The sequence below is a fragment of the Microcaecilia unicolor genome, chromosome 2 (assembly GCF_901765095.1).
Source record: "Microcaecilia unicolor chromosome 2, aMicUni1.1, whole genome shotgun sequence".
Classification (NCBI taxonomy): domain Eukaryota; kingdom Metazoa; phylum Chordata; class Amphibia; order Gymnophiona; family Siphonopidae; genus Microcaecilia; species Microcaecilia unicolor.
The window spans coordinates 95,638,053-95,660,440 of record NC_044032.1 but is presented as its reverse complement, the minus strand read 5'-3'; the positions used below and the strand labels follow the sequence as shown (position 1 = coordinate 95,660,440).

The 22,388-nt window shown below is 46.1% G+C and overlaps 1 protein-coding gene across 4 annotated transcripts in view; it reads right to left on the bottom strand.

Annotated features, from left to right (window-relative positions):
* The window catches only part of DDX4 (DEAD-box helicase 4), a 369,112-nt gene that overhangs the window by 88,985 nt on the left and 257,739 nt on the right, over positions 1 to 22,388 (bottom strand). For all 4 annotated transcript variants that reach the window (XM_030193136.1, XM_030193139.1, XM_030193137.1 and 1 more), the window contains one exon: positions 6,479 to 6,645. In XM_030193136.1, the coding sequence (XP_030048996.1) occupies positions 6,479 to 6,645 (167 nt within the window). The remainder of the gene's footprint in view (positions 1 to 6,478; positions 6,646 to 22,388) is intronic.

The window sequence follows — 22,388 nt, the reverse complement described above, 5'->3', positions numbered from 1 at the left end:
CCTGCAAACAGGTGGGAAAATGTGGGATACAAATGCAACAAATAAATAATATACCCAAAAAATGTTTTTACTGTGTTTTTGCCTCCAACGCAATCTTTTTTTCGAAGTCCCTCTTAGCTTTCCTTATCAGCACTTTGCATTTGACTTGACATTCCTTATGCCATTTCTTATTATTTTCAGTCAGTTCCTTCTTCCATTTTCTGAAGGATGGTGAAATTAGATCTTACCTGCTAATTTTCTTTCCTCTAGACCCTCCAGACTGGTCAAGACGCGTGGGTTATGTCCTCCTACCAGCAGAGGGAGACTGAGAAACACTGAGCTTTTGAATGCTATATATATATAACCTGTGCAGTACATCCACTAGCCAGTATAACACTAACAAAGCAGAGAAACCATAACACTAACTATAAAGAGCAACCCTGTACGTGGTCACTGCCAACTGGACACTTTCTTTATTTCTCTTACTGTGTCCCTTTTTCGTGTGTGCTTCCAAAGGTGGACTACCAAACACTGTCACACCTGTCCAGACTCCAACCAACAAAAACTGGTAAACCAGAGTCTGAATCCATAGACACAACAATCAACAGCTGCCAAGAAATAACAACAGACCAACCATACCTCCTGGCCTAAAATACAGACAGACAGACAGACAGGGCGGGCCTTGACCGGTCTGGAGGGTCTAGAGGAAAGAAAATTAGCAGGTAAGATCTAATTTCACCTTCCTCCACGACCCTCCAGACCGGTCAAGACGCGTGGGACGTACCAAAGCAGTAAATATCCTACGGGCGGGATCCACGAAAGCCAGACCAACACTGCAGCCCCAAATCCTGCCTCTTCCTTGGCATGCACATCAATCCTATAATGCTTAACAAAGGAATGCAAAGAAGACCAAACCGCCGCTCGACAAATATCCAACGGAGGAATCATGCTACATTCCGCCCAAGAGGCCGCCATTCCCCTGGTAGAATGGGCCGAAAACTCCTTAGGAGCCAAACGACCCTTTAGCAAATAAGCCGAAACAATCGCCTCCTTTAACCACCTTGCTATCGTTGCCTTGGAAGCTGCCGCGCCCTTCTTTGCACCACCATGCAGAACGAACAAGCGATCAGAAACTCTATACTCCCGAGTTCTGGAAATATAACAGCGCAAGACTCTCCGCACATCTAGCTTTGCCAGACGACGCTGCTCCGTATCCCCCACAAAATTACCCAAAACTGGCAAGGAAATGACTTGATTAACATGAAACTCTGAGACCACCTTGGGCAAAAAGGACGGTACTGGCCGCAATGAAACCTTTTCCTTGGAAAAAATCAAAAGGGTTCTCTACAAGACAAAGCATGAAGCTCCGACACCCTCCGAGCTGAAGTAATGGCCACCAAGAAAACCGTCTTTAATGAAAGGTCCTTGTCCGAAACAGCAACCAAGGGCTCAAACGGCGGCCTAACCAAAGCATCCAGAACGAGATTCAAATCCCACGGAGGCACCATCCGCCGCCGAGGCGGTCGCAGCAACTTCACGCCCTTCAAAAAAACGAACCACATCAGGACTAGAAGCTAAAGACTTCCCCTGAACCTTCCCCCGAAAACAGGACAAAGCTGCCACTTGTACTTTTAAAGAGGACAAGGCCAGACCCCTGTCCATACCATCCTGTAGGAACTCCAATACATCAGTCACAGACGCAACGAAAAGGAAAACCTGTCTACCTGCGCACCAATGCTCAAAAACTCTCCAAACCCGGACGTAAGCCAACGAAGTGGATTGCCTAAGAGAGCTCAACATGGTGGCGATAACTCTGGCTGAAAAACCCTTCTTCTTTAACCTGTGCCTCTCAAGAGCCAGGCCGTAAGCGAGAACCGAGCCGGATCTGGCATCACTATTGGGCCCTGACACAACACCACTGAATCTGACAATGGAAGAGGGTCTGCTACCGCCAGCCGTACCAGATCTCCGAACCACGGCCGACGCGGCCAATTCGGGGCTATCAAAATCACCCGTCCTGGGTGCCGAGCTATGCGTTGAACTACGCGTCCGACTAACGGCCATGGAGGAAAAACATACAGCAACTCCTGAGGCCAGGGCACCAGCAGAGCGTCGATCCCTTCCGCTCGAGGGTCCCTCCAACGACTGAAAAACCTCGGCACTTGAGCATTGTGGGCCGTTGCCATCAGGTCCACCTCGGGAAGACCCCAGACCGACACAATGCGCTCGAACACCAACCGATGCAGAGACCACTCTCCGGGGTCTAGAGTATGCCTGCTCAGGTAATCTGCATCCACATTGTCCACTCCGGCCACATGTGCCGCGGAGAGCGCTAGCAGGTGACTCTCTGCCCATTGACACAACAGCGCCGCCTCCTCCGCGACCGCCTGACTCTTTGTGCCCCCCTGACGGTTGACATAAGCTACGGCGGTGGCGTTGTCGCAGAACACCCTGACTGCTTTCCGGCACAGGAGACTCTGAAAAGCCTGAAGCGCGAGCCGAATGGCCCGAGTTTCCAAACGATTGATGGACCACTGAGCCTCTAACTGAGTCCACCGACCTTGAGCCACTTGCCCGAGACAATGAGCTCCCCAGCCTTGTAGACTGGCATCTGTGACGAGGACCACCCACTGCGGGGCCTCCAACGGCATTCCCTTTTCCAGATTGTCTGTGTCTAGCCACCACCGGAGACTGAGCCGTGGGATTACCGCCAGCTGAAGACGACTGTCCAACTCCTGACTCAGTGATGACCAACGACTGAGAAGAGCTGACTGCAACTGCTGCATGTGTGCCCGGGCCCACGGAACTACCTCTATGGTGGCCGCCATCAACCCCAGGACTTGCAGATACTCCCGGGCCGTCGGTGCTGAGTCCGCCAGAAACCGACGAATCTGACCCTGCAACTTGCGAATCCGGGGACCCGGCAAGAATACTCGACTCTTCTTGGTATCGAAAAGCACCCCCAGATATTCCAGCGACTGCGATGGTACCAGATGACTCTTGCCGAAGTTCACTACCCAGCCTAGAGACTGAAGAAACTGAACCACTCGAGCAGTAGCCATCTCGCTCTCCGACCTGGACTTGGCCCGAATCAGCCAATCGTCCAGGTACGGGTGCACCAGAACACCCTGCCTCCGCAAGGCTGCTGCCACTACTACCATAACTTTGGAAAACGTTCGGGGAGCCGTTGCTAGTCCGAAAGGTAGAGCACAGAACTGAAAGTGCTTCCCTAACACCGAAAAGCGAAGAAATCGCTGATGAGCAGCACGAATAGGAATGTGGAGATAAGCTTCCGTCAAATCCAAAGATGTTAGAAACTCTCCGTCCTGAACCGCGACAATGACCGACCGCAACGTTTCCATGCGAAACGAGGGAACCTTGAGAGCTGCATTGACCCTCTTTAGATCTAAGATAGGCCGAAAGGCATCCTTCTTTGGGACCACAAAATAGATCGAATAGCAGCCCGAGCCGCGCTGAGCGAGGGGAACCGGTACCACCTCTCCCAGCCTGATCAGACGAGCCAACGTGTCCTGCACAGCTGCCCGCTTGAGCCTCGAATGACAAGGGGACTCCAAGAACCTTTCGGGAGGTGAACTGTCGAACTCCAGGGCATAGCCGTCTCGCACCACCTCGAGAACCCACTGATCTGAAGTGATTTGGGCCCAGTTCTGGTAAAAAAGACTCAACAGAGTCCTGACCCGAACCAGAGCCTGGGCCCGCACACCTTCATTGTGCATTACGCCCCAGGACCTGACCTCCCGTGGAAAAGTCACGCCCTCCGCGACGACTCCCACGAAAGGACTGGGTGCGCTGGAAGAAACGACCCCTAGGAGCCCCACTAGACCTCCCTGGCCTATACCGACGAGCCTCCTTAAACCGACCTCGGGAGGAAGTACCCCTGGAAGCCGCCTTGGAACGAAAATCTGGAAGCCTAGGGGCCTTGGCATCACTGAGACCTTTCACCAACTTATCCAATTCCTCACCAAAAAGCATGGACCCCTTGAAGGGAAGAGAACACAGCTTAGCCTTAGAGGCCGCGTCCGCGACCCAACCGCGTAACCAAAGGGCCCTACGCGCTCCCACTACCATAGCCATATTCTTCGCCGAAGCCCACAATAAATCATAAAGAGCATCCGACAAAAAGGACGATCCCATCTCCAGCTTGGCTAACTCCTGGACCCCCGAGGAACCAACATCCACCGAATCATCCAGAAGCTTCTCGGCCCAGCGAAAACACGCCCGAGCTACCAGGCCCCCACACACCGAGGCCTGCAAGGCGAGAGCTGACAGATCAAAACTACGCTTGAGAAATGATTCCAGCCTCCTATCCTGGGGGTCACGGAGAGCGGTACCTCCGTTTACCGGGATCGCCGTGGCTTTAGTAACAGCTGTCACCACGGCATCCACAGTGGGAGCCTTAAATGAATCCCTATCTTCCTGCGGAAGAGGATAAAGCCTCGCCATGGCTTTCGCTACTTTACATGGCGCATCCGGAACATTCCACTCCTGAAAAACCATATCCCGGAGGTCCTTGTTCATGGGGAACGACCGGGCTTTCCTCTGGATAACTTTAACTAAGGGATCCACCTGTCTAGCCTCCCCCATGGCTACCTCTGGCTGATCAAACTTAAGGGTGGCCGACACCTGATCTATAAGCTCAGACAGCTCATCCCTGTGAAAAATACGAACCACCGAGGGATCCTCACCAGGAATTAGGCACTCCGCATCCTGCGAACCTTCAAACCCCTCTGGGTCCCCCAATTCACTAAGCGCTCCGTCAGAACCACCCGGAGAAAAAAACTCCCCGTCCTCTGACCAATCCACCCGTGGTCTTTTAGCCAACGAGGTACTAGCCCCCTCCTCCAATTGGGGGGGTCCCGTCCTCCATGCCTGATAGAGGGTCCACACGAACTCAGGGGGGAAACCAACCCTGCAGGAGCCTCAGACGGGCCTTTTGCGACCAAAATGGGGGGAAGCGGGCCCAAAAACCGCTGAGTCCGCAGTGCGCGCTGCTGACAAAATGGCGGCCGTTCCCGCCAAAACCGGAACCGCCGACGCGTGTCCCGAGCGGCGTCCCCACTGCCCCCAGCAACTCCCGAAACTGCCGGGACCTCCGCAGTTAACTCGGGGGGAGCCGCTGCCACCTGCACCTGCTTCGGTTCGCCGCAAAGACGGCACTGAGCTCCCGGGGATTCCACACCGCGGCGCGCGCGACACCGGAGCAGTTTACCCGCCATCCAAACACGAGGGCAAACCAAAAAACAATGTCGCGTGAGCCGGATCCAAAAAACTTTCACTCACTCAACACACTCGCGCTGCTCTCACGCTCTACCAATGAACTGAACCTCCGTTCGTTCCGAGCAGGAGAAAATTCACTGTTGCCCTTAAAGAGACAGTAATATCAAAGTGGCAGCTGAGAATTGTGAGGCACTCAAGGCTACAGTACCAGGAAAGCAGCCGAGGCACAAAGCTGCCAAGTTCTCATACAGAGAGCAGCACAGGGGGAGGGACCCAAAATAGGTGTGACACCCCAGGGGGAAAACACTGGGCCCCACCGGACCCAGGGCCCCGAAGCACTTATTATTCTGCTTTTTTTTTTTTTTTTTAATAAACACACGTACAGGGTATGCCAAGCAACAGAAAATGGTCAGGAAACCCACCAGTCCCCATGACCTAGTATCCAAACTACCTCACCAGACTATTGAAGACTGCACAGGCTGTCCTTCTACCTCTGCTGAGACTGAGAAAATACTGGCTAGTGGATGTACTGCACAGGTTATATATACAGCATTCAAAAGCTCAGTGTTTCTCAGTCTCCCTCTGCTGGTAGGAGGACATAACCCACGCGTCTTGACCGGTCTGGAGGGTCGTGGAGGAATTTCTTTTAGCTCTAATAGCTTCCTTCACCTCACTTTTTAACCACGCCGGCTGTTTGGTCATCCGTCCTCCTTTTTTAATACGCTGATAATACCCAGATAAAAGGGTACTGCACAGGCCCATTCAGAAGCACTGCCTTGCTCTCCCACCCCACTGGACACTTCCTATTGGGGGGGCACAAGACACTGAATGGCTTAAAACACAGGTCTGTATTTACAGGGTCAATGCAGTGCTCTATTCTTATGCTTGGGACCACCACTGAAAGCGGCATTGGGTCATCATCATCATCAGCAACTGGGGGAGGGGGGGATATATTAAGATGTGAAGTGGGGAGAGGTAAGGGGAAATAAGCTGGCCAACTGGAAGGAAAAATGCCAAATCATTTTTGGGAGAGGGGCCTTGAGCTACATCTGGGGACAGGGCCTTGCAGAAGTTTCACCTATGGCTTCCAATACCCTTGGACTAGCCCTGACAATAAAGGAAATGAATGCTTAGTACTTTACAATTAGTTGTAAGTTTGGTAATGCTGTTTAATTTCACCACCAAACGTCAACCCAATTGCACACCTGATTCAATCCTGTTAAATGAAGTTTTAAAACCCATAATATTTCATATAACATACTTCTGGACTTCAATTGGGTAAGTGGCGCTGAACATTAGAGTCTGTCGCTTTTCTTTTGATGGCATGTCAGGAAATTCAATTAACTTTAACATCTGTGGATTGAACCCCATGTCTAGCATACGATCAGCTTCATCTAGAACCAGGCATTTTAGTTTACTTAGTCCAATCTGTTTAAAAAAAAAACAAAACAAAAGCAGCACGTCAAATACTGATTAACAAAGCACTGATTACCATAATCTGAAACCAGCATTAAGGAGGATTTATTTATACAGCCAAGACTGTAACCCCTCCCTTATCCTGTCATAATCAGTTCAGCCTGCTACTTTAATAAGGAACCTGACCAAAAATGTTTTGCTTTCCCCCTTACCCCTTTATATGTCGCAATGAATTGTTTCTGATCTTAAAAAAAAAAAAAAAAAAGTTGTATTAGTTAAAAGTTGAACCTGAGTAAACAAAAGTTATTACTTCATTTAAGGAACAAAATTATCCAACATTCATATCACCCATATATAAATGTAACTTCCCCCTTGGTTGTATCACCTTTAGTAACCGTAACTGCAACCAAATCCTTCCTATAATTTGATAGGAATCTTTCATATCACTGTTGAGGAATTTTTAGCTCACTTCTTTGAAAAATAGCCGGAATGATGAAAATATTCAACATGGCTGACATCCTTGTATTCACCTCTCTCCCTCCCATGCAGCTCTCTCCTCTCCAACTACCTGTGCTGGCAGACTGTCCTCTCCCCCAGAGAAACCCTGATCAGGCTGCATTGTCCTGTACTGCTTCTGCAACAACGGGAACAGGTTTTGCAAGTTCAAAGGGTGCTGCCACCTTACCACCTCGGAGGGATTGCTGACAGCTCCCCCTGTCTCATCTACACAGGGCCCCCCTGCACCAGAACATGGAACTGCAAGCTCTGGAAAGCATAGGCATCGCTACAGGGGTGCAAATGACCCCCCCCCCCAAATCTTTGCACCCCAAGTGAAACCGCACACAAAAGTCCCAAGTTCCCAGACCTACCTGAATGGTTCAAATAGGTCTGGGGACTCAGGGATTTCCCCAATTTGTGGAGAGGACTCTGCAGTTCTAAATGATGGCTGAGAACTCGCGAGAAGTCACAGCCGCCATTGTGATTCCTGGAGCCGGCACGGGCAGCAGCGACTAGGGGCATAGGCACCGACTCCTTGGGTGCTATGGGTGCTAGAGCACCCCCAATAGTCACCCACCGGAAGTTCCCTGGCAGGGCGTCCCCCCTCCCTCCGAAATTTAAAAGTCACTCATCTTACTTCCTCATCGTCGGAGTTACATCTGTAGCAGCAGCCCAGGAAAAAGCGTGCACGCAGGAGACTTAGAGCTGTTCCGTTTGGTCTCTCTGAGCTCTGGTCCCGCCCTCATTTCCTGATTACGCAAGGGCGGGACCAGAGCTGAGAGAGAGCAGACGGAACAGCTCTGAGTCTCCTGCCTGCACACTTTTTCCTGGGCTGCTGCTGCAGATGTAACTCCTCCAACCAGGAGGTAAGATGAGTGACTTTTAAATTCGGAAGGAGGGAGGGAGATGGGGGGGGCCACCCTGGAACTCAGAGGCAGGGAGGGGGGCCTGGAACTCGCAGGGGGGGGAGAGGGGGCATGGACTGGAACTGGGAGAGTGAGAGGGGGGCTGGAACTTGGAGAGAGGGACGGGAGGGAGGGGGCAGGGGAATGCACTGCCTGTAAAAAAAAGAAAAAAAGAAAAATTCAGCACCCCCAATCATTTTGAAAAGTTGGCTCCTATGACTAGGGGATAGTTGCTGTCCGAGGGAGAGAGATACTACTATCGGGGGCAAGGAGTGAGAGGTGCTACATGATGGGAAAATTGAGGGGAATTGCTGGACTTGGATAGGAGGGCAGTGAAGGCTAAGTGGGGTAATGTAAATGGATGGAAGTGAGGGGGGGAATGCTGAACTTGGATAGGAAGGCAGAGAAGAGAAGAAGGGAGAACAGGCTGCACATAAAGGGAAGGGAGGAGGGGAGGCTGCATATAAAGGGAAGGGAAGAGGGAAAGCTAGATACATAGTAACATAGTAGATGACGGCAGAAAAAGACCTGCACGGTCCATCTAGTCTGCCCAACAAGATCAACTCATATGTGCTACTTTTTATGTATACCCTACCTTGATTTGTACCTGTCCTCTTCAGATCACAGACCGTATAAGTCTGCCCAGCACTATCCCCGCCTCCCAACCACCAGCCCTACCATCTCCCACTAAGAACTCCTGCATTATGAATGAACTAATTAGTGGAGGAATAGCCTAATCGTTAGTGCAGCAGCCAAAGAACCAGGGAACCGTGTTCGATTCCCACTGCAGCTCTTTGTGACTCTGGGCAAGTCATTTAACCTTCCACTGCTTCAGGTACAAAACAAGCACCCATATGTAATATATAAACCGCTTTGGCTGTACCCTGAAGGGAGGTATATCAAATCCCATCCCCTTTTCCTTAGCACGATAGTAATGTCAGTGACAGCACATCCATGCCCATTCTCCACCTCCGACACCCCCCCCTCCCCCCCAAAAAAAATACAAATAAAAAAAGCTACAGCTCATGACTGGTGCACACAGATGGCAAAACTAATGCAGAGCGCTAGAGGCAGGAAAATTGAAAAAAGCTGAATGTGAAAGATCAGTGCAAAACAGACATAAGGCAGGAAGTGAAGAAGAAGAAGAAAGCAGACAAGTATAGAAATAACAAATGAAATAGAAAGGAAGCTCTGGAAACAGAGTTAAGGGGACAGAGGAAAGCAGAACCAGAAATTAGGTACAAGATGATTATAATAATAATCACCAAACAAAGATGGGAAAAATGATTTTATTGTCAGTTTAGTGACTGAATTATGTTGGTGTTGAGAGTTTACATCTGTAGGCTTTTTTTTTTAATTATTTATGATTTTCCTTTTACATTATGCATATACATAAATCAAAAATACAGAAAATAATATATAATATTTATTTATTGCATTTGTATCCCACATTTTCCCACCTTTTTGCGGGCTCAGTGTGGCTTACAATACATTATGAGTGATGGAAATACAGTTTGTTACAATTCAGGTTATGGATTACAATGTGAAGGGTAAGCGAGATAAAGTCAAAATCGTTAAGGAATAAATTAATTGAAAGGAAAAATGAGAGAAATGAGACATTGGAAGGAGAGAATGGGAAATTAAGTGGCACTATATGAAGCATATGGTATACATTTTTCTGTGGGTAAAGGTATGAGTGTGGTGAGATTGGGGGGTTGTGAATTCATAAGTGAATGTATTGATGTATTACTGAATAGTACGTGTGAGCTTTATGTGTTTTATATTGACATTAAAACAAGGAAGAAAAGAAAATATTCAATTATTAGACCACAACAATTTCAGATCCAAGATCAAGGAAATATTATTAACAAGAAGAAAAAAGAAAACAAAACCAAGGTGGAAGGATTCTCCATGTATGCAGCCGGTCATTAGCTTCCATTCAATACATGCTTCACTATTCTTTACTCATAATAAATTGCTGAAGCTTCTCAGGTTCAAAGAAAATATAAGTCTGGTAATCAATTATTACGACATCTACAGGGATACTTAAGTAGGAAGGAGCCCTCAATACTAAGTAACCGAGGTTTCAAAGCTAGGAACGCCTTCCTCCTTTTCTGGGTAACTCTGGATAGGTAGGAAAAATCTGAATTTTAGCTCCTAAGAATTCTTCATTAATATTACGAAAGTATAACTTGAATACATTATTACGGTCAAGTTCAAATGCAAAGTCACCAACATGGTAGTAATTAATTCAAGTGAATCCAGAAGAAATTCTGTTAGATTCATTTGTGGGGTTTCCCCCACAGCAGGACGAATACCAGATATATATTGAATCTTTGTAATTGGAGGTAAATTATCCGCTGGAATATGTAAACTCTCTTTCATATATTTTCTAAACATCTCCAAGGGTGCAACTAAGGGAGATTTAGGAAAGTTTAATATCCTCAAATTATTCCTTCGTAACTGATTCTCTAAATGTTCTATTTTCCTGAACTGAATATTCTTCCTTGGAAACCAAAGAAGAAAAAGTTTTCAAAGTTTGTACCTCGTTTTCCAGAATTTCCATCTTAGTGTCCTGCGCTTCAACCTGGCCTTGAAATTGTCCTGATTAGATTTAAACTCTGTAAGTTGTACTTGCGTAGTTGTAGAAATGTTACATCTGTAGGCTTTATTTTGCACTGTACAAGAAGGACATGCATTTTTTCTATTTCTCTGGTGTTGCATGACATGCAGTCTGGTATCTCGGCTTTCAGTTTATGTCTCCATTTCAGTTTTTGTCTGCATGTTTTTTTTTGCAGTTCCCTATTTTGTATCAGTTGAGTCTCATAATTACATAAATAATGCCACACCGGGAAAAGACCAAGGGTCCATCGAGCCCAGCTGTCCACGACAGCGGCCAATCCAGGCCAAGGGCACCTGGCAAGCTTCTCATACGTACAAACATTCTATACATGTTATTCCCGGAATTGTGGATTTTTCCCAAGTCCATTTAGTAGCGGTTTATGGACTTGTCCTTTAGAAAACCGTCTAACCCCTTTTTAAACTCTGCCAAGCTAACCGCCTTCACCACGTTCTCCGGCAACGAATTCCAGAGTTTAATTACGCGGTGGGTGAAGAAACATTTCTCCGATTTGTTTTAATCTACTACACTGTAGTTTCATCGCATGCCCCCTAGTCCTAGTATTTTTGGAAAGCGTGAACAGACGCTTCACATCCACCTGTTACACTCCACTCATTATTTTATATACCTCTATCATGTTTCCCCTCAGCCGTCTCTTCTCCAAGCTGAAAAGCCCTAGCCTCCTTAGTCTTTCTTCATAGGGAAGTCGTCCCATCCCTGTTATTTTAGTCGCCCTTCGCTGCACCTTCTCCAATTCCACTATATCTTTCTTGAGATGCGGCGACCAGAATTGAACACAATACTCAAGGTGCAGTCGCACCATGGAGCGATATAACGGCATTATAACATCATCACACCTGTTTTCCATTCCTTTCCTAATAATACCCAACATTCTATTCGCTTTCCGAGCCGCAGCAGCACACTGAGCAGAAGGTTTCAGTGTATTATCGACGACACCCAGATCCCTTTCTTTGTCCGTAACTCCTAACGTGGAACCTTGCATGACGTAGCTATAATTCGGGTTCTTTTTTCCCACATGCATCACCTTGCACTTGCTCACATTAAACGTCATCTGCCATTTAGCTGCCCAGTCTCCCAGTCTCGTAAGGTCCTTCTGTAATTTTTCACAATCCTGTCGCGAGTTAACGACTTTGAATAACTTTGTGTCATCAGCAAATTTAATTACCTCGCTAGTTACTCCCATCTCTAAATCATTTATAAATATATTAAAAAGCAGCGGTCCTAGCACAGACCCCTGAGGAACCCCACTAACTACCCTTCTCCATTGTGAATACTGCCTATTTAACCCCACTCTGTTCCCTATCCTTCAACCAGTTTTTAATCCACAATAGGTAGGGTTACCATTCATCCGGATTTCCCCGGACATGTCCTCTTTTTGAGGGCGCCGTGGGGAGTCCGGGCAGATTTCCGCATTTCCCCGATTTATCCGGGTTTCTTTGGGACGAATGGTAACCCTACCGCGATCCTGTAACGCGGTCGTTGCCGAGAGGGTCCGCCGACTCCGCCCTTCCCTTACCATGAAAAACAGGTCGGTATCAACCATACCTTCCTAACCCTGTTCTTGCGCCCTCCCTGGCTCCAACAGTGTATAGCTGTCGCGTCAGTTACTAGCACTGCAGTCGGAAGCGTTGCTATGGGACACACGTCATCTCCTCAAGCTCGAACGAGGCAGGGCGGCAAATCAATCCCTGATCCTAGCGGGGAGGGTGGTGGACGGGCAGTGCACAGTCTATGCACAGCAGTGGGTTCCCGCTGGCACCTAGCGATGTCTGGAGCCGATCGGCACTTCCTGGTGGTGGCTGGCACCAGAGCAGCAGCTCACGTCGATGACGAGCGGAGCAGCCAGGGCTTCTGAGGACAACGACTTCGTCTTCGTGGTGCAGGTGCTGGAGCAGACGGTGGATGGAAGATGGAGCAGAGTCTGAGAGGGGGCGCGAGGGAGGCGGGCAGAGACTGGATGGAAGGGAGAGAAACGACAGATGGTGGATAGAAGGGGGGAGAGAGAGGACATATTCTGGATGGAAGGGAGAAAGAGGGAGAGCAGACCCTGGATGGATGGATGGATGGATGGATGGGAGGGAGAGAAAGAACCCATGGTAGATGGAAGGGGCAGAGAGAGAGAGAAAGGGCGCATTCTGGTTGGAAGGGATAGGAAGGGCAGATGGAAGGGGCAGAAACAGAGAGAGGACAGATCCTGGAGAGAAGGGAGAGGGTAGGATGGCAGACCATGGATGGATGAGAGAGAGACAGGGCAGATAGTGGATGGATTGGGCAGAGAGAGAAAGGGCAGACCCTGGATGGAAGATAAAGAAACGGCAGAGACAAAGAGGGCAGATCCAGGATGGAAGCAAGAGAGAAGGCATACAATGGTTGGAAGGGGGGGAAGAGGACAGACAGGGGCATACGGTGGATGGAATGGGCAGAGACAGAGAGAGCAGACACTGGATGGAAGGAAAAGAGGCGGCAGATAGTGGTTGGAAGGGGCAGACACTGGATGGAAGGGAAAGAGGGCAGATGCTGGATGGAGGGGCAGAAAGAGAAAAGTCAGACACTGGATTGCAGGGGCAGGGAGGGAGAGAGAGAAGGCAGACACTGGATGGAAGGGGGAGAGTGAAGAGAAGATGAGGAAAGCAGAAACCAGTGACAGTAAAGGTAAATTAAAGATTTTTTATTTTTTCTGCTCTAAGTACTATTGTAGCAGTGTTAATACATGTTTATAAATAGAAAATGGAAATAAGGTAATTTTTTATTGGACTAATTTTAATACATTTTGACTAACGTTCAGAGACCAAAACCCCCTTCCTCAAGTCAGGACAGGATACTGTAATAGCAATATACTGTATTGACCTGAGGAAGGTTTTGGCCTCTGAATACTAAATGTATTAGTCCAATAAAATGGTATTGTCTTGTTTTCCTTATTTGTTTTATTTCTATTTGTTAATTTGTAAAGTGGGGATTGGTATTTGCTAGTTTTTTCAAATTTACATCTGCTATCTTTATATTTTGCACAGTACTAGGGGACATACATCACTATCACAGTTTCTGTGGTGTTGCATTGTATGCAGACTCTGCCTTCTTGGGGTTCAGTTTAATTTTTGTCTAAATATTTATATTGTTTATATTTTATTTAAAATTTGCTATACTGCTAATGCTCACTATCAGGTCTTGGCGTTCACTATGATTAAAACCAGTTTGTGGTTACTTATTCTATAGTTGATTAGGGTGTATCTGTGTCTGTGAAAAAGACATGGTTTTCTGTTGGCATTGACTATACAGGATCGATGATCTGTACTATTCTTGCTGGTTTAGTTTTACAATAGATGTTTGATGTTCTACTGCTCACTGCAATGTTTAGGATGCTGCCTTTTCCTAGGTACATTCTTGTGTGACTCATAGAAGTTACTGCTTAAGATATGGTAGAATTGCAATGTAGGTCCTGAATGACATTTGTTGTGTTTTGTATTCTCAGTATGTATAATACTGGATTTTGGAGGGGGTGTTAAAAAATGATCGGCCCCGGGTGTCAAATACCCCAGGTACGCCACTGGCAACATGTGACGGGGCGAAATAAGGATTCGAAAGGGACGTGGTGTGGGTGGGGCAGGGGCGTGGTGTGGGCGGGCAGGGGGCGTGACATGTGTCCTCTTTTTCAGAGGACAAAATATGGTAACCCTAACAATAGGACGTTTCCTCCTATCCCATGACTCTCAAATTTCCTCTGTAGCCTTTCATGAGGTACCTTGTCAAACGCCTTTTGAAAATCCAGATACACAATATCAACCGGCTCCCCTGTGTCCACATGTTTGTTTACTCCTTCAAAGAATTGAAGTAAGTTGGTCAGGCAAGATTTCCCCACACAAAAGCCGTGCTGACTCAGTCTCAGTAATCCTTGTCCTCGGATGTGCTCTGTAATTTTGTTTTTAATAATAGCCTCTACCATTTTCCCCGGCACCAACGTCAGACTCACCGGTCTATAATTTCCCAGATCTCCCCTGGAACCTTTGGTTTGCATCTGTAACTGAGATGAAGGATTCTGCTGGCATGTAGTATCTGTGTAGCAGGGGTGTAGCAACAGGTGGCCTGGGTGGGCCCAGGCTCATCCAGGCAGCTCTCCAGTCCTCCTCCTCCTACCTGCCTATTGTATTGTGCAATTTTGTTTTGGTTTTTTTTAGTGCGGGCTGGGTCCCCTGAGCCAGAAGTTGTAGGCAGGCAAGCGGTAGCACAACAGTAGTGCAGTGCTGTAGCTTCACACTGACGCCAGTGCTGTGCCGCTACTCCAGTCTGTCGCTCACTGCCTATCTGCCTCAGTTGCTCCCTGTCTGGTTTCACTGTGCTGCTTTTTGCCTGTCTTGCTCTTCTCTTCCCCCAGTACCGAAGTGCTGCAAGGGGAAACTTGCCGTGCATGCTGCCGTCAGTGTCAAGGTTCCTCCTTTCTGTGCCCTACAGTGCAGCTTCCCCCCCCCCCCCCCAAGGCTTTAGCACTCCCCTACATCCCCACAACAGCACACACAGTGCAGAGCACAATAAGTGTCGAGCACTCTGTACCAACTGACACAACCCCTGAAGGCCACCAGCCAGCATTACACTCAGACTTCACCGTACACATTAAAATATTTCCCCCCCCCCCCCCCCCCGGCAGTGAAGAGTTCACCCCCACCCAGAGACCCACCACCAATACATTTTAATAGAGCGCAGGTTAAAAAAAGGTTGTACTATATTTGTCACGCTGCCTTGGTGGGTTTTGGGTGGGGATGGTCTCTGCAGTGCCCGGGTAAAAAAAAAAAAAAAAAAGTTTTAAATTTAATGTAGGCAGGTTTCTGGGTGGAGGTGGGCTCTGAAGTGCCCAGGACATAAAAAATGTCTAAAAGTCTTATATTTAATGCTGGTGTCCTTCAGGGTGGGGGGAGGAGATGCCAGACCATGCAATGGGTAGGAGGTAGGACAGGGCTGACGCTAGGCTACAGGGATGTGTGTGTGTGTGGGGGGAGGGGGGGTGTAGGGTAGGGCTGATGCCTAGCTATGGGATGGATGGTGGGGAAAGGAAGGGCTAATACCAGGCTGCGGGGATGGATTGTGGGGTGGGTAAGGTATAGAAGGGAAGAGCTGATGCTGGGCTACGGGGATGGACTGGGGAGTTAGGGAGGGGAATTAAGGGCAGATGCTGGGCTATGGGGATGGTTGGGGGGTGGGGAAGGGTAAAGCTGATGCCGGGGTGGATGGGGGGGATTGGGAAGGGAAGGGCTGATGGGTTACAGGACAATTTCTAATTTTCGGTCCTTTATTCTGTAATTGATGAGGGTTGATCTGTGTTCTGCATGTGAATGAGCAGGTAAGAGATTCTGCTGGCATGTGGTTTGTGTGGGGATCTATAAGCGACTTGTCTGGCTTTTCCAATAGGATGCATAATACTGTTGTAGATATCACTGCTGCCTTTATAAAGGTACTGTTATTGAAATTGGTGCTAAGGTTTGCAATATAGGCTCTAAGAAGCATCTTTGCAGGATTTAGTGTTACTTCACAAAGTACCTGGCAATGAAGGGATTTTTTGTTGCTATATTGAGTTGCTACCAACTTTTGAATATGTAAGGTTGGAAGAGGAAACATTCTAGCTTTGTTCTATATGCTACAGATTCCACAGCATAATTTTCTAGCATCCTAAGAAACTTCTCATACCTATATACACAGTGCCCACCCATATTAGCTCTGGGCCCACCCAAAATGTCAGGTCTGGCTACGCCACTGTGTAAGATTATGTAACAAAGCAAACCAAAAAAGAGGCACTAAGTGTCTTGCAGCAACAAAACAGAGCAACATCAAAGCAGACACTGAAGTCCAAAAGAGTCTTTATTCAAACAAATCTTGACGTGGCCACATTTCACCAATAAGGCTACACCAGGGTTTTTTTTTTTTGTTTTGTTACATTTGTACCCCGCGCTATCCCACTCATGGCAGGCTCAATACGGCTTACATGGGGCAATGAAGGGTTAAGTGACTTGCCCAGAGTCACAAGGAGCTGCCTGTGCCGGGAATGGAACTCAGTTCCTTAGGACCAAAGTCCACCACCCTAACCACTAGGCCACTCCTAGTTAAACAAACTAGCAAAAAATGCAAACAAATAAGACATGTAAATAACATTTAATCAATCATATACATTTTCATAAAAAGTAAAAACATGTACATAAAAAATTTTTTTAATAATCAAATGGTTTTATTCATTTGACTTAAAATGTTTTATTCATTTGATTAAAAAAATTTATTTTTAATGTATTTTTATGTACATGTTTTTACTTTTTATGAAAATGGTTTACCAGGCAGTTTAAGCAGACTGGAGAGGGGAGGGTTTTATTTATGTATACAAGATCGCTAATTTAAAACTGGAAGGGGCTTATGTATGGAAATGTTGTTTTGACTTGCTCCCCCACATACCTAGCTTGCCCCCATTGCCACCCCATGTTTAGAGACGCCACTGCTGGAAAGGCTTCACAAAGGAGCACCCTTCTGCTGCACCTAGCAGCAACAGCTTCTGCCACTTCTCTGACAAAGCTGGCCCTGTCTGGATTCAGATCCCAAAACAGTTCTGAGGTCTCACCTGGCTACTGCTGTTTTGCTTTATTCAGACAGGAAGAGATGAGGAAGGCAGGCAATCTGTCTTAGCCTCTTAAAAAATCCAAAGAAATCAACAAATGACGTTACCAACTACCGTCCAACTGCCTCCATTTCTTTAATCACTAAACTAATGGAGAATAGAGTGACCTCACAACTAAATGAATATATTCAGAAATTTTCTATACTTCACGAGTCACAATCAGGCTTCCGATCTGCCCACAGCACAGAAACGGTACTCCTTACTCTAATAACCTAATTCAAACAGGAAATCGCAACTGGAAATAATATCCTCCTTTTGCAATTTGATTTGTCAAGCGCTTTTGACATGGTAGATAACATTCTTGCTAAACTGTTGGACAAACTGGGAATTGGAGGGTAATATTATCAATTGGTTAACAGACTTCATCACAACCAGGTCTTATCAAATTAAAGGAACCACAAATATATCATCCCCATGGTCGTCTGAATGTGGGGTACCACAGGGATCTCCTCTCTCCCCAATACTCTTCAACTTCATGATGATCCCCTTGGCCAGGTTATTAGCCAAACATGGCCTTAATCCCTTTATATACGCTGACGACGTCACCGTTTTTATTCCCTTTAAATCAAATTTATCTGAAATCTCCGATAAAATCACTACTGGCATGTCCACCTTGATCTCATGGACCAATGCCTTTAAGATGAAATTAAATAAAGAAAAAACTCAATGCCTAGTCCTCTCGTCTCAACACTCCCCACCTCTCCTGGCCACCCTCAATACCTCAGATGTAATTATCCCCATCTCCAGTAGTTCAAAGATCCTTGGAGTTACAATAGCCATCTATCCTTCGATAACCACGCTAAGCTGGTCACAAAGAAAATGTTTAATATGATGTGGATCCTGAAGCGAGTGAAATCCTATCTTCCATTGAACACTTTCCGGAACCTGGTTCAATCCACAGTCATCACTCAGGTTGATTACTGCAACAGTGTTTTCCTTGGATGTAAATCCCCCAAGTCCTGAAAAGTCTCCAGACTGCCCAAAACACGGCAGCCAGACTTATATTTGGCAAGCCAAGATTTGAAAGCGCCTCACCCCTTCGAGAAAGGCTTCACTGGCTCCCCATCAAAGAGAGAATATACTTCAAGGTCCATACAATAATCCATAAGATCATATCAGGAGAATCCCCCAGCTATATGAACAACTTGATTGACCTCCCAATTAGAAATAGAACAATGTCATTGCGAACATACCTCAATCTACACCTCCCAAACTGCACAGGTGTCAAATACAAAACATACTATGCATCTAGTTTCTCCTTCCTGGGTAGTCAACTTTGGAATGCTCTCCCAAGATCCATCCGAGCTATTAATAACTATTTACCTTTCAGGAAAATGTTAAAGTCCCATTTTTTCAAGCAAGTTTACCCTAATGGACCAGCTTAATTCCACCAGATCACTACGATGCTCCTGCTAAGATGTCGGCGCTTACTCTGACCCCAAAGTTACATTTGACCTTATTCACTAATCCCTTATACAATCTCTCATCTTCTTTCTCCATCCTTTACCATTTCCCTCCCATTCTCCTTCCCTTTCACCTATCATATCCTTGTCTACCTTCCCTATTCTATATCATATATTCCTGGACACTGTTACCACTGTGTTTTTTTCTCAGTTCATTATATTCTTTTCACATGTCCTTGTAATGCTTTTTCATAATGTAAGTAGTTATGATCTTCACAATTTATAATACTCTTCCTACATTTCCTTGCTTTACTGTATTCTTTACCATGTAAGATGCTTTCTTTTACTATGTAAGCCGCACTGGACCTGCTGTATGTGGGAAAGAGTGGGGTACAAATGCAATAAATAAATAAAGCTTAATATCCTTAAAGCTTTAATATCCAGGAAGTATAACCTCTATACACCCAGCACATACCAGAAGTCTCTTTTCTGAATTTACTTTATTGAATAAATGTAGCTAATTACTCACAGTTAGTGGATTCTCAGAAGTTATTGCCCCAAGGCAAAGGACTCTGTAGTTTTGAAAGCTGTATTGGTGGATACAGATGGAAATTTGAAGAGAAGGAAGTTTTAGAACAGAGATGGGTGAGTTGTCAGGCAAACAAATGCAGTTCAGAGATGGGGTGCTGGGTTTGTGCAATATCTTGAGAGAAGGAATGAACAAATGAAGGTAAAAGGACAAGTTCACTGCAGGGGACATGTGCATCCGAAACAAGATGGAGAACGTCTGTGCTTGTGGAGACAAAGGTCAAGAAAAAGCACCCACAAGCCCAGGGAGGGTGAGGTAAAGGGACCAATAGGGATAGAACCTGAGACCAGGTAGCAGAGGTGGTCACAGATTGCAGAGGAAGGTAATACACTGCTGACCCATCAGAACAAAGATAGTAGGAATAATCAGGAAATGACAGCATGTAGGCAAAGAATCACACTTGGCTGACAAAGGGAGGAGGCCTTTGCAGAAGAATAGGCAACTAATGAAGAACTTTATTCAAAAAAAAGCAGGGGTGGCTGCAGTACGCGAGACTAATTACACACAATGCATTGCTGAGATAGCTTTGAAGTGAGGACTGCAACAGTAAAAATACTTAGAAGTGAGAACAACATTAAAGGCAGAACATAATCATACCAATCTAAGATGGGGAGAGGGGGAAGAGGGGAAAGAGACCTGGACTCCTTCATATGTCCAAGCCTATAAGAAGCCCTATCATACCAGGATACAAAGGGCAGAACCAAGGGGGCAGGTGTAGCCTCCACAAAAAATGAAGCAAACCAACAAAAAGGAGAGGCAGACTGATAGACAGACCAACTCGGGAGATGTTGTTGAAGACATTTAATAAAACAACTTGCACAAATGACCCAACATGGTCCGTGTTTTGGCGCAAAGAGCACCTGCCTCGGGGGTCACAGATCAAACTTTAACCTTGTGTTAGTTTGGGTAATTCCCTCTGAACATGTACGTTGTGAAATAAAAAACAAACTTTCCTTCTGAATGTTAGCTCAGAGGATAATACAAGTACAGCGTGCTGTTAGGGAAATCATCAACTGGTGACAGAAAAAAAGGATACCAGGATACAAATCATATTGACGTGATAGGGTGGATTGAACTAGAGAAGTAGCAGCATTATACGTTACAGAAGGCCTGAATTGAATAGACTACAATTCTGTAGGACACAAAACATATCTTGGAATCCTTATGGATAGAAATTCCATGTGTAAAGAGGAAAGGGATTAGTGATAGGAGTGCACTACCTGGCCAGGATGGACAGACAGATGCAAAAATGTTACCAGAAATTAGGGAGGCTGACAAACTGTGTAACACAATATGGGTGAATTCAATTATCCCGATATAAACAGATAAACGTAACATTAGGGCTAGCCAGGGAGGTAAAGTTTCTAGATGAAAATCAAGGACTACTTTATGAAGCAGAGGGCTGCACGGGAATGGGGACTGCAGGAATCCCGCGGAACCTGCGAGATTCTCATGGGTGTGGAAGAAGTTGTTGTGGGATTCCCGCATAAGTGTAGTCAAAATGTCTGCTGACTCCAGAATGAGGCTTGGAATGCACAGAGAAGCAGCCAGAACATTAGCCTGAGGCTTGGAACACTTACTGATTGAACAGTGAATACCATTCAAAAAACCATGGGAGGCTGTTGGGGTTGGGAGGAAACAGAGGGCTGCGAGCAAGAAAACAGCAGCTCAACTCTGCGGGTATGGGGTGGGATGGATGAGATGAACTGTTAGGATGGAATGTACCTTAGCGAGTACGGGTTAGATTCCACTGAGGATGGGCGAAATTTCTGTCCCTGTGCAACCCTATTATGGAGCAGGTGATTCAGGAACCAACAAGAGGGGGTCAATTCTAGACCTAATCCTTACTGGAGCACATGATCTGGTGCAGGAGGTAATGGTGTTGGGCCACTTGATAACAATGATCCTAATATGATCAGGTTTCATGTAATATCTGGAGTCAGTATACAGGAAATCCGATGCATCAGCATTTAATTTTCAAAAAGGAGACTATGATAAAATGAGAATATCAATAAAATAAAGGAGCAGCTGCAAAAGGTCAAAAATTTACATCAAGGAGTTATTCAAAGCTCAGACCAGATGATATCCACGTATTAAAAAAAAAGTTGGAAAGCAGGCCAAGCAACAGCTGGAATGGTTAAAAAGTGAGGTGAAGGAAGCTATTAGAGCTAAAAGAACATCCTTCAGAAAATGGAGAAAGGACAAGACTGAAAATAATAGGAAACAGCATAAGGAATGGCAAGTCAAATGCAAGGAGTTGATAAGGCAATGAGACTGAAAAGAAGACTGCACTGGAGGCAAGAACACAAAATCCTTTTAAAGTATATTAAAAGCAAAAAGCTGGTAAAAGAATCGGTTAGAATTCTAGATGACTGAGGGGTACAAGGGGTGCACAGAAAGATTAAAAGAATTCATTATTTTGACCTTCACCGAAGAAAATGTGGGGGAGATACCAGTGCCAGAAATGATATTCAATGCTGATCAGTCAGAGAAACAAACAAATCTCTGTAAACCTGGAAGATGTAATGGACTAATTTAACAAATTGAAAAGTAGCAAATTGCCTGGACCGAATGGTATACATCTGAGAGTAATAGAACTGAAAAATGAATTTGCATAACTGTTAGTAAAATGTAATTTATCTTTAAAATCAAGCATTGTACCGGAAGATTGGACCTAAATTTAAAAAAAAAAAAGGGTTCCAGAATAGAGAGTTGCACGGGGACAGAAATCTTACATGACTCCGCTGGAATCTTGCCCATCCCCAACCATTCTTGCAAGAATTTAATGGTATATAAAAAAAATTCCTGTCAGCTTTGTCTCTCTCTGGATTTGAGCTGCAGCACTGCAGGCAAGGAAGGAACAGAAGTTGGAACTTGGAACACTCTGCTGCGCACATGTAAGACTCGTCTCTGATTCACTAGCACTGTGTGCTGAGAGGTCGCCACATGCACGTGTCAGTAGGTCAGGTGACATTGATGCTTGTGCCCATTTCAGAGCTGAGGTCTGCACATCAGCCCAGGAGCAAAGAGGATTAACAGTAACATAGTAAGAACCTGAACGGTCCCAGTCTGC